The sequence below is a fragment of the Mytilus edulis genome, chromosome 3, assembly GCF_963676685.1.
Source record: "Mytilus edulis chromosome 3, xbMytEdul2.2, whole genome shotgun sequence".
Lineage (NCBI taxonomy): Eukaryota > Metazoa > Mollusca > Bivalvia > Mytilida > Mytilidae > Mytilus > Mytilus edulis.
The window spans coordinates 62792925-62805932 of NC_092346.1; the positions used below are offsets into that span (position 1 = coordinate 62792925).

The 13008-nt window shown below is 32.5% G+C and overlaps 1 protein-coding gene across 1 annotated transcript; it reads left to right on the plus strand.

Annotated features, from left to right (window-relative positions):
• Positions 1-10475: 10475 nt before the first annotated feature.
• Positions 10476-12723, plus strand: LOC139517082 (toll-like receptor 13). Its single transcript, XM_071307749.1, has one exon. It carries the CDS (start codon positions 10479-10481, stop codon positions 12603-12605), a length of 2127 nt encoding a protein of 708 aa, XP_071163850.1. The 5' UTR covers positions 10476-10478; the 3' UTR covers positions 12606-12723.
• The last annotated feature ends 285 nt before the right edge of the window (positions 12724-13008 follow it).

Here is a 13008-nt window from a genome sequence, read left to right on the forward strand (position 1 = left end):
GAGAAAGGTTAATCAACGAGAGAGAAAAAAAAAAACTATACACAGATGCAATACATAACATAGAAAGACCAATACAAGCAGATAAAATGATGTATTACGAAAAAGTTTGGTGGTATTAACCTCCCGCCGATTTAAAAATGACAGCATTTGTTCTGGAAGAAATTTCCACAAATCCTAGTATTAAGTACTACTGTGGATTCATTATTGTTCGTTGGATACCAATATTCGTGGGTTTCGTGGGTACAGGTGAACCACGAATTCGAATGTTCAATGAATAATATATTTTGATACTTCCTTTGTATACAGAGATTGGCAAATCAACGAAATATAATATCCACGAATATACAAGTTTTCAGCAATCCTCGAAAATTGATATCCGCGAAAATAAATGAATTCACAGTATTTGGGAAATCAAGTGAGACCTTTATTGTTTTATCTCGTGCTGTCAAACTATTTGATATGCTTACATTTTTAATGAGCGAAATATCTTTCGTAAAACTTAAATTATATATTCACAGAACAATGTATTTGAAAATATTCATTTTTTTAATACGCTTGAAAGATAGTTCCGCGAAAAACTAGTTTTACTCAGCGATGTGTTTAAAGAGACAACACATGATAATACAATAAAAGACAGCAAAATATATTTTCTTTTCTCGTCTACCATGGACTTTTAATTTGAATAACTGTGCTTCAATTTGGTTCAATTGTAAATGATATTTATCAATTTAGTACATGTGTATTGTTCAATTTAATTTTGTTTCAGATGGTATGTAATTTCTCAGATATATATATTCAAGAATGAAAAAGAATTCTTCAATTTAAATGGTTTCATTATTAATCAAAATAATAAATTTACTAAGTAGAATTATATTGGATTGTTTGAAATCAAATGTCAAAATAAATGAGCAAATGAGATCATATATATAAATAAGTAGTTTTTATGTTGTTTTTTTTTCAGGTTATGGATATGATCATAACAGACGTTTGGTTTGGTATTATCGCGATTTTTACGACCATGACTATAATCCATTGTGATACATATCATGACTGTGGGGCGTCTTGCAAGTGTCTTCTTAAAACCTCTGGAACTGAAAGGACAATTTGCAATGGATATTACATTCCAAACTTGCCAGTATATGTTTCAAAAATTGAAATAAGAAATTCTAACCTGACATATATCGGGCGTTTTGCCTTGGTTAATCGTAGATTGCATAGAATACATGCGCTAGTGTTTTCAGGAAACTCCATACGTCACATTCATCAAGAAATTTTTGTGAATTTAACATGGCTAACAGTATTAACAATCAATAATGAAACTTCCTTAAATGTAGAAGTTTTGAAGCAAGCACTTACGAAAGTGTCATCAAAATCTCAAAAAACGCTCCGGTTTACTAACAACAACTGGCAGTATCTTCCAAATGATATGTTTGATTCGTTCAAAAATACAAAGATAAAAAAAGTTTATCTAACAGGGAATCAATTTTCCAGCATCAATGGATCAGCATTTAGATTTTTTTACACTTTGTGAGAGTTTATTTCTGGAGAACAATCAACTTACAAAGATATATTTCTGGAAAATGCATCGTCTTAAAAGGTTAGGACTTGAAAGAAATAGGTTAGCCAAATTTCTACAGTTTACATGACAGTTTATTTCCGAGACTAGAAAGATTGTCTTTGAGCTACAATAATATCGGGAATATTGATAAAACGTCATTTATTTGTCTACCTAAACTTAAGGATGTACATTTAAAGGGCATTTCCATTGTATAGTTGCAAAACAATATATTTTCCAGTCTTTAAAAACTAGAATATGTGAATTTAGAAATGATTAATACATTAAAGTGGATTGAAGATTTTGCGTTTAACAATACGTCTTTTAAGAAGATTCTCATGCAACACTGTAAATTTCGCTTTGACATAGTCGAAAGATTCAACCCCGTCACAATCTTTAAATTCTGTCCAAATGTAAATTATGTGAATCTTGGAATCAATTATCTGCCAAAAATTCAAAATATTCTTTATTCAATGTTCATACCACTTGATAGTCTCGAGACACTAAGTTATATTCCAGCAATCTCGTTAACTTACCATTTGGAATTTACTTAACAATTTTAAGGAAACTTGCGTAAGCTGAATCTCAAAGAAAATAGTTTCAATAACTCGCACCTGAGTCATGTTACATGCGATGAACGTTTAAATTACGAATATCATGCATTATAATATTAATCACGGTGGGTATGGTTGTCCTGCGAGAGAACGTTCTGTGCTGGTGATTTGGTCCTGTCAGGTGCTGGTGGGTCCTGATTCTGTGCTGGTGGGTTTGTTTACATTGTATCAGAACGGCAGAAAACGACTGTTTTGTTGCTTAGTTTTTCTCTGATGCGTCATAAGTCCTGGTTCTGTGCCTTTATATTTTAGTTAAAAGTGGCATATATTCAAGATCATTGATGCTGTACTGTTATTGGCTAATTAACTGTTGTCTGCTTTCTTAAAATTGACATTGTTGTGAATCTGTTTACTGTTATTTTTTTTTTAAATGAACTGTAATCTTATTTATTGGCCTGTTAATGGAACCCTTCTTCCACCCTTTTAAGATAAGAAAATGTGTTTACGATTTTCGGGATTACGATCATTTTGCAAGATCACCAAAATACGTTGTAAATTATACAATACTTATATAAAGTAGATGATGTGGTATGTTTGTTGTCAATGGACAAATTTCCATAAGAAACCAAAGGAAGTATGTGTTAACAACCATACGTCATCGTACGACCTTCAACAATAACCCAGAAAATAAAAATGTAAAAGGTTTTGCATAAAAATGGAGAGCAAAAATATAGAACAAAGGACTTTCTGAGCGTTTGAATCATATATATGTCTTTAGCAGCTTAAAACACATTTGTTTGTGAACAATTTAGTGCTGTCTATAAGAATGACAATAGTATTGCGGGTTTGTTTGTTTGGTTTTTTTTGGGGGGGGGGGGGGGATAAGTTAGAGCGAGATTACAGTGAAAGTTTTAAGCTTGGCATATATAGTTTCTCGTAAGATTTAAAAGTTGTATTTTAAAAGAAAAATGTATCTTATAGCTATTAAGAATCACTTGCTGTATCTGTAAGATTTTTCAACATAATTTTTTTGTCTGAACGGTTATCAGGTATATTTTTTCGAAAGTTCGATAGAACACTAAAAAAAATCACTATTTTATGAAAGGGCAGACTAGAATATGTCAGAGAATGAAGACGAGATAACCTTTGTACAGAGATGTTTGTTATGTTTAGCATGGGATCAACACAAGGGTACATTATCCTTAAAGATCTATTTAAAAGTATTTGAAACTACCGTTTGCTTTGTTAATTGTGCCTTCAATTTCAAAAATTAAAATATCTCCTAGCTTCAATACTACCAATTGAGTATAAAACAAGTATATAAGTTTAAAAAAGAAATTCTTAGATTAAACACCTACATTTAACTTTAAAAGGTCATAACAGTTTAAAACAATACAAATCTACACACACAAAAAACTGGCTTCAATTTCAACTGGTTATAAACCCGAATCGCTATAAGATCATATATAAGCTCACCTGTGTCGAGGGGTCGTGTGAGGTTCATGTATTGTCTTGGCGTCCGCAATTACAAAAAGATCTTTTCTGAAATTACTTGACCAAATGTTACCAAATGATTTTTCAAGAGTGAATCATTCATCAACAAACACGACCACTGTCTGTTAAAATGTATTCGAGCTTTTAGTTACAGCCGATTCCATTGAGTATGTAGGCAAAGGTAATATCTTTGGTTAACTTGCATGTTAGCTAAACCGTGTAGTCATTGTTAGGTAATCGGCTTTGATATAGCAAAAGTTCAAGCAATTAGGTCAAAACTTACCGAGTAAAAAAAAATATCTGATGTCTATCTACCTTGCACATTTCAGAAAATTCAGATCAGATAACGAAACTGGGTCCAGCAACATTTTATGAGCAATTTAAGATTTTGACCCCACAGTTTCCATTCACCACAAATATTCTCGTTACAACGAATCAATTTAAATACAAAAATACCTGTTGCAGCCTTTTTTTATCTATTAATATATGTATACGGATAAAGTTATGAAAGGCTGCAGGGTCACCAGGGTGAGGAGTAAATGTCATCTGAAATAAATGCTAAGCATAGATCTAGAAAGCGACAGATAATCATGACATTAAAAAAACTCTCTTCTTTTCGACTTTTTTCGAACAAATTGACACATAAAATGAATTATATAGTATTGTGGAATTTTTAACTTGTGTTCAATTCATTGGTTACATCTTTTACTAGGTCAACAATCCTGTCAAGTATGAGCTGGGTAAAATATTTCAGAAAAGAAGATGGAAATGTGAAAGTTTCCGTGCGTCAGGTGCAACAGCATACGAACAGCTAACATGCCTCGTCAGGGTGGAAGCTAAAAAGTCCAAAAAAAATTGATTTAAAACCTTTATTCGTTCCAACAAAGTTATTGAGATTTTGTTGAGGATTTAACCATCTACGACAACAAGAATTTTTTTTTAGAATTTACAGCTATTCTATAAATATATGCAAAGCAAACTATTGATCAAATTGCTTGATATGATTGTTTTTATGTTTGCAAACGACAGGTAAGTAGTCTGTTTACTATATACTAGAATTTGTTTGGACAATAAACATTAACTTTAATTCCTGTCAGTTTGTATTTGTCCAATCAAATCCCAGTATGTATTGAAACTCCGCCTACCTATTGTTTGAAAACATCCAAGCAAACATAGCAAGCAAGTCAATCAAAGTTTTATTTTTTGCATGCTTTTATAGAAGAGCTGTACTATATAATGCAAAGAAGCGTTTAAGTTTTTCGCCAAAAAAAATACTATAAATTTCTTTTTGTCCTATGTAAACTTCCGTACCATTTCCTTCCATTCATGATCATTAAATTGAACTGTAAAATATTTCTTGGTACCATCTTAATTCCTTTATAAGTCTAATGTAAATATAAGTATGACAATAACTGTTGTGAGCACAAGATTCACTGCACACTTTTAAAGTTCTGCTTCATCAAACATTAAAATGTGAACTTAAGTTGTGAGACTTTTTTAATTGACACGATTGGGATTTTTGTATATGAGAACATGGTTTATCTATTAGTTGAAAATGCGGCTTTGAACTAGCTTTCAGTACCTGCGAGCATTCGTTGTTCAATAATGTGTGTCTTTGTGTTATTATTTTATGTGATAAATTGTTGTGTCGGTACACCACTGTAACAATGAAGGAGGAAATGAGGAGGTTGGTTGGGTGGAAGTGGGGAGGGGTATGCGGAGCGCTAACAAACATGTCTATGCGGCATGGGCTTTGATCATTGTTGAAGCATCAATGTAAGGGGCATTTAATATCTTAATAAAACAATTCTTATTTTAGATACTATATATTGTTATCTTATATTGGACGAAAGATGTTGCCCTTTTATGTAATTATGTAATTTTACAAGTTACGATCATTTGAAAACTCATATTAAACAGCCAAATGGATGCACAAGAGCTAAAATAGGAGTCATAGATCCTATTGACAACAACTATCTGCCCAATTGTATTGATTTTGTAACATTTGTTTCAAATATGACCAACTTCTTATCCAAAATCACCAGCACCGTATCAGGACCCACCAGCACAATGACAGGACCCACCAGCACAGTATCAGGACATGAATAAATTGAGAAAATGCTAAATTTTAATGAATTGCAATGTTTTTTCACAAAATAGTTTTGTCGTGTGGATTGCGGTATAGAAAGCGGACTCTATGAGCATTTTTGTTTTATTTTTTCAGTTCTAGATTTTCTGAAAATGAGCATTTTTGTGTTACGCTTACTGAAACAGTTTAGAGGGTCAACTTTTTAATGGTTTATATATGAACCCATAAGAAACAAAATTGAAAAATCTCAACTGTTTTCTTCCATTATTTATGAGTGAAAACGTCAAAAATCATCATTTTCGTCTTTGTTTATATTTTTTCATTGATCACCAGCACCCGTCAGGACCAAATCACCAGCACAGAACGTTCTCTCGCAGGACAACCATACCCACCGTGATTAATAATAATATCTTTATTTAGAGAGAGTAACTCATTTGGATTACACCAATTTTCAATAAGGCTCTCTTAATACAATAATAATTACATTAAGAATAAAAAATGCATCAACAATAATGTTAAATAAAGATTATATACAATTTAAAATACAATAAACAGTTATGATATGGCATTACAGTACAAATATGATGGTAATGTTAAAAGTACATAGATTTGTATTTATGTTCAAATTCTGATACTGTATTTGATTTTATGATTGAATTATTAAGAGCATTCCACACTTTTGGTCCAGTATACGAGAAACTAGACTTATGCAACTCTGTATTTGGTTTTGGAATTATAAAATTATCTGGGGATGAAAATCTCGTATTATATTTTTGGTTTACAGAAGCTGATACAATAAGATTGGACATATATTCTGGAGCTAAGCAGTGTTTTGCCTTTTGCATTCGTTGTATACTGTGATGCAGATAGAAAATGGGTAAACAACGTTTTTTTTTGTTTTTTTTTTGCAGAGAATGGAAAGTGGAGAAGGTATAAAATTTTGCATTCACTAAAGGGATAACGATATTGGAAAAAATATAACTCGCAATATTGACAAATATCTTGAGAAAAAACTGGATACCTTGTTATTCAACACTCAATATGATTAGTCAATTCCTGTCATCTCCATCAATGCTTCGATAAGGATGCGTGATAGGTATAGTATCCATGGCAAAAAATGAAAACAATGGAAACAGTTTACAAAACACCACAAGGAAAATAAAGATTTCATTAATTCTTTACTGTATATTTAAAAGTGTATTCTATTTCATTATCTATATACAGAAACATAGCATAACAAAGGTTAATAAAGCACTAAAATATGTAGTATTTGAACACTACATGAAAAATATATTAATTCAGTTTTCTCTACACGTTCTAAACTAAATATCAGTTGATTGGATACCAGTAGTTTGACTTGCCTTCATAAAATGAGCTGCGTGTCGACGTACTTTAGATATGCTTACTAACTATTGGCAGGAAAGGAAAATCAATATTTTGAATCAAAAGTTATCAAGGTCTTTTGCCATGGAATGATAAGCGTAAATAAGTTAAAAAATGAAATCTCATAGATTTGGAATGTCGATTAAAAAAATTAATAAACTCAACATAATCGTAAATTCCAATGACTTATGAACAACATCTGTTTTACTATCATTTACCAGCGAAATTAGTTTCTTGTGACAGATCTTTTTTCCGGGAAATTGATATTTCAGTTTATGATAGCTCTAACGTCAGATACCTTTTACATATTATGTTAAGTAGGAAAAAGTATTGAAGTTGAAATTAAGTTATAAAAGTTCTCTTTTGAATTGTCTCACACATTTGTTTTACTTAAACTGTTATATATATACAACTCGTCTAAACATCAACCCAACAATGTTAGATCTGTAAATTTGCTTTCGCAAATTTTTGGTTCTTCCCTCGCCGGGATTCGAACCCATGCTACTGTGATATCGTGACACCAAATCGCCTGCACTGCAGCCGTCCCGCTAGACCACACGACCACCTGGGCTCTCAAAAAAGAGAGCTTTCGGTGGGCATGTGTTACCTTTCCACGTCAGTTTTAATCTAGCGGCGTACTACAGTACATGATATATAAGGCGTGACTGTATATTACAATAATTTGTAGGATCCTTTACTATAGATAATTTAGCTGATCTGTAACAATAACATCTTCATGCCTTATATATCATGTACTGTAGTACGCCGCTAGATTAAAACTGACGAGGAAAGGTAAGACACGGCCAGCGAAAGCTCTTTTTTTAGAGCCCAGGTGGTCGTGTGGTCTAGCGGGACGGCTGCAGTGCAGGCGATTTGGTGTCACGATATTACAGTAGCATGGGTTCGAATCCCGCCGAGGGAAGAACCAAAAATTTGCGAAAGCAAATTTACAGATCTAACATTGTTGGGTTGATGTTTAGACGAGTTATATATGCCAATATTACGGGATAAAAAGAACGATGCTTTGTTTCAAATTATTCTTTATCTTTCCTGTATCTTTTTTCGTCTTTTTCGTTAAGACCATCAGGTTCTAAAGTGTGGAGTTGGTGGATCCAAAAGTTTTCTCTTCTCCTTCTCGCCGTGGTGTTCCATTCGGTGTTGACTTCTATAATTTGGAAAGAAACATTATCAAAAGGATGTTTCGTTGAACGAATGGACGTTGCTAACTTCAACTACCAATTATGTATTTTTAAGGTAGCTAAATCCAATACAACATATACATTGAGCTGCAAAATTTTCTTATTTTCAAAGCAGCTAAATTCAATTGCTCATAGACATTGAGCTGCAAAATTTTCTTATTTTAAAGGCAGTTAAGTGCAACATAGACGTCGAGCTGCAAAAGTTTCTTATCATCTACATTTCAGCTGGATTGATGCACGCTTGATAAAGCTAGTTGGTTTAGCGAAATATTGCGTTTATTTTCATCATTTTGTAAATATTTTAAACATTCTTATATTTACATAGTGTGTTAAAATTACATTGTTAGGCAATCTATAATTTTATTTGTGTAATTGAATTAATCTCTGTACTGATTAATCCACACTCCCTTAGATTTGTATGTCATGTGCTGCTATTTATAGGCACTTATATATATATATATATAAGAAGATGTGGTATGAGTGACAATAAGACAACTCTCTATTCAAGTCACAATTTATAAAAGTAAACCATGTTAAAGTGCGGTCTTCAACACGGAGCCATGGCTCACACAGAACAGCAAACTATAAAGGGCACTCAAAAAATATCAATGTGAAGCCATCTCAACGGGAGATTGCATTTGACATTGGATTTTTATGGAATTTTCATTTTGACAAAATGTGATACCCCACGAAGAGAAATTTCTGTTTTCATTCATTTAAATTACATACTGGGATACATGCTACTGCAATTAATCAGATGATATTCCTAATGAAGCGTGCACTTAAAATGGAAGTTGCCACTTAACAATACATCTTTTAACCTTTCTTTGTGTTAATGTAACGTACATTGCGATGAATTGTGGAAGTTAAACAAAAATTTCCAATTTATGAATGAAACTATCAAAGTAATGACAAATCTGTTATATATCACGTTCATCATCTTGCCAAATAAGGTTTGTGTTTTTAGTTTATATGCATTGTAGCAAACATCTGAATTCATTGTGACTGTCGAGGTTATTTTTATTTTATAGTTCAATGTAAGTATCTAACGTTGTATCATATAATAGAACATTTAAAATTTAATACATATATATATATGTATTAAATTTTAAATATATATATATATACATATACAAATTGCGGCTTTTATCCAACGCAATCATAGCTTAGAACGTTGTTTTCAATTTAGACTTGATTATATTTATTACGTTTTGGCTGGTATTATATTTCCCCTCGGTTAATATATGTCTCTGTTCATACTATTTCGACTCAGTCTTTAAAATTCAAGAGTGTATCCTAAATTGGGGTTGATCCCTAACATCACTGAAGAGATATCAATTGTCGAAATCTGGGTATGGTGTAAAAAAAAATATAACCTCATGTTTGTGGTTTACCAACTTTGTCGCAAGTTTATTGTTTTCTGTTTGGTATTAAATTACTATGAAGATCCGTTTTGTTACATCTTGTGGTCAATTTATTTAGCAATCGTCAATGGCAGTCATTAGGGTTTGAGAACATCAGTTGTTCGATCTGTTAGTCAAAGGCATTTGTTAAAATATACTTTTCACTTTTTGTCTTTTGGAAAATGTTGTTTGTGAGGTAATTAGACCCCTCAACAACGAAATTGTTTTATATTCACACGTATAAGAATTGGGTTTTTATCCAACGCAATCATAGTTTTGGACGTTGTTTTCAACCTGTTTGATATTTACAGCGATAAGTATGGATTTCAGAGGAAGGTTAAATAATAAACAGGTTTGATGACTAACAATGCAAGTCCTTAAAAAGCAGATAACATTTATTAAGAAATCTTGAGGCAGTTTTAAAGTCAGGCAAATTTAAGAATGATATAATTGGTTCTGACAGACATTTCCGCAAATCCTTTTATTAAATACTGTTTTTTGCAAAACTATCAATCTTTATAATTTCTTACTTTATCTTGTGATTTTCAAAAACTAACTACTTTGCCTATTTTAGTGTACGAAACCGATTGAATATCTTGTGTTAAACCTGTATATTAAAGTCACCGATAAAAAAAAATACGTCTAAATATATGCATGTCTTAATATTCGTGGAAAAATAATACTTCAGAAAATTAGTTTTACTCATCCTTGTGTTTACCGAGCTATGTTGGAATAAATGTTCTCGGCTACCATGTATTTAAGAAATGAACAACTTAAGTTGGTTTTTTTTAGGTTAGAAATATGATCATAACAGACATTTGGTTTGGTATTCTGGCGATCTTTATGATTATGACAATAATACACACTGATACGGATCTTGAATGTGGAAAGTTTTGCAAGTGTCTTTCCAGACGATTTAAGAGAGCCATTTGCCATGGATCTTATATTCCAACATTACCAGTATCTGTTGTAGAAGTTGAACTAAGAAACTCTAACCGGACAGATATCGGGCGTTTTGCCTTGGTTAATCTCACATCACACAGAGTGACTGAATTTGTATTGTCAGGAAACTCCATACGCCACATTAATCAAGAAGCTTTCGTGAATTTAACATGGCTATCAGTTTTAACAGTCAATAACGAAACTTCCTTAAGTGTGGATCGTTTGAAAAAAGCACTAACAAAACTGTCTTTAAATTACACGAGAAAACTCCGGTTTACTAACAACAACTGGACGTATCTTCCAAATGATATGTTTAAACCGTTCATAAATACAAAGATTAAGGAAGTTTTTCTTACAGGGAATCAATTTTCCTATATCAATGAATCATCCTTTAAATTTTTGACTCTATTAGAGAAGTTAGTCCTGGAGAACAATAAAATCATACAGATACATTTCTGGGAAATGCCGCGTCTTAAGAATTTAAGACTTAATGGAAATAGATTAGCAAAAGTACCAAATTTCTGCAATTTTGAAAACAGTTTATTTCCGAGACTTGAGAGTTTGTCTTTGAGCGATAACAATATTGGAAATATTGATAAAACTTCTTTTTTGTGTCTGCCAGCACTTAAGTTTTTAAAAATGATAGGCATTTCAATTGTTGAATTAAAAAACAACATATTTTCTGGTCTTACAAAGCTTGAAGACGTAAGTTTAGGAAAGATAAGTACACTAAAACGGATTGAAGATTTTGCGTTTAACAATACTTCTTTAAAAAGGATTTTTATGAATAGATGTAAATTCCGCTTTGACCGAATAGAAAGGTTCAACCCCGTCACAATCTTCAAATTCTGTCCAAATGTGAATTATGTGAATCTTGGACTCAATCATATGCCAAAGATTCCAAATATTCTTCATGTTATGTTCAAACCACTTGATAATCTGGAGTCACTGCTGCTGTATTCCACCGGAATCCTTGATTTACCAAGAAATTTGCTCTCAAATTTCAGAAAGTTGCGCGATTTGAATCTACAAGACAATAGCTTACATTTTACCTTTGATCACAGCATAGGAATATTTGGTAATATCACATCCTTGAAATCTCTAGATCTCAGTTCTAATTTGATTTCAATCATAAATAAGACATTGCTATCGTCAAGATTGCTAAATTCATTGGAACAAATAAATTTCGGACTCAATCCCTTTTCCTGTACATGTGACCAAAAATGGTTTTTGGAATGGATAAAGCAAACCAAAGTAAAAATTGTCGGTTATCCTAAAAATTATAAATGTCGATATCCAAATGAATTAGCAGGACAATATTTAAACAGTTACACCCCTACGGATGATATTTGCAAACCATGGAATCAGTTATATACTATTGCGATAGTGTTGCCCTTATTTGGAGTATCAACACTAGTCATTATCATTTTCATTTGGATATGTCAGAATAATATCAAGAATAGCGTGTACCTGCTCCGAGTTGTTTACAATCACATACAAGGTCATGTTGTATTTAATGAAAGTTTAAATTACGAATTTCATGCTTTCGTTGTCTACTGTGATGCAGATCGAGAATGGGTTCACAACGTTTTTTTGAAAAGAATGGAAAGTGAAGAAGGAATAAAACTTTGCATTCACCAAAGGGATTTCGATATTGGAAAAAATATAACTGGAAATATTGACAAATATATTGAGAAAAGTTGGAAAGTGGTTGTTGTGATGTCAAATGACTTTGCCAAAAGTGAATGGTGTCAGTGGGAAGTTGATGTAGTCCAGGAAAGACGACGACGTCAAGGAAAAGACGCTTTCTTGTTAATAATGCTGAAGACAATTGATTCAAAACACATGACAAGTCCACTCCGTACGTTACTTGAGAGTACTCCTCATGTAAGGTACCAGACAGGCGTAGGGGAAGACCTGTTCTGGAGGGCCGCAGCAAAGTCTTTACAAAAACCACTTGGTCTTCCTCCTGTAGCCGTTTTGTGATAACTTGCGATTCTTAACATTACCATCAATAGTTTTCTGCCAATTGTGTTAGCCAAAGGGCCAAATTATAGTTAACGTCAGCCAAAATCAATAAACGGGAAACGTTATTTTAAAAAAACTTATGGATTCAATCGATATGGGAAGATGTGATGTGAATGCCAACGAGACAACTCGATCTACATCCAAATAACAATTAATAAAAGTAAACCATTATAGGTCAATGTACGGCCTTCAACACGAAGCCTTGGCTCACACCGAACAACAAGCTATAACGGACCCCGAAATCACTAGTGTAAAACCATTCAAACGTGAAAACCAATTATGGTCTAGTCTATATAAAAAACGAGAAACGAGAAACACGTATAAATTACATAAACAAACGACAACTACTGTACATCAGATT

Coding starts and splice junctions, on each gene's coding strand:
- LOC139517082 (XM_071307749.1), top strand. CDS start 10,479: ATGATCATAACAGACATTTGGTTTGGTATTCTGGCGATCTTTATGATT.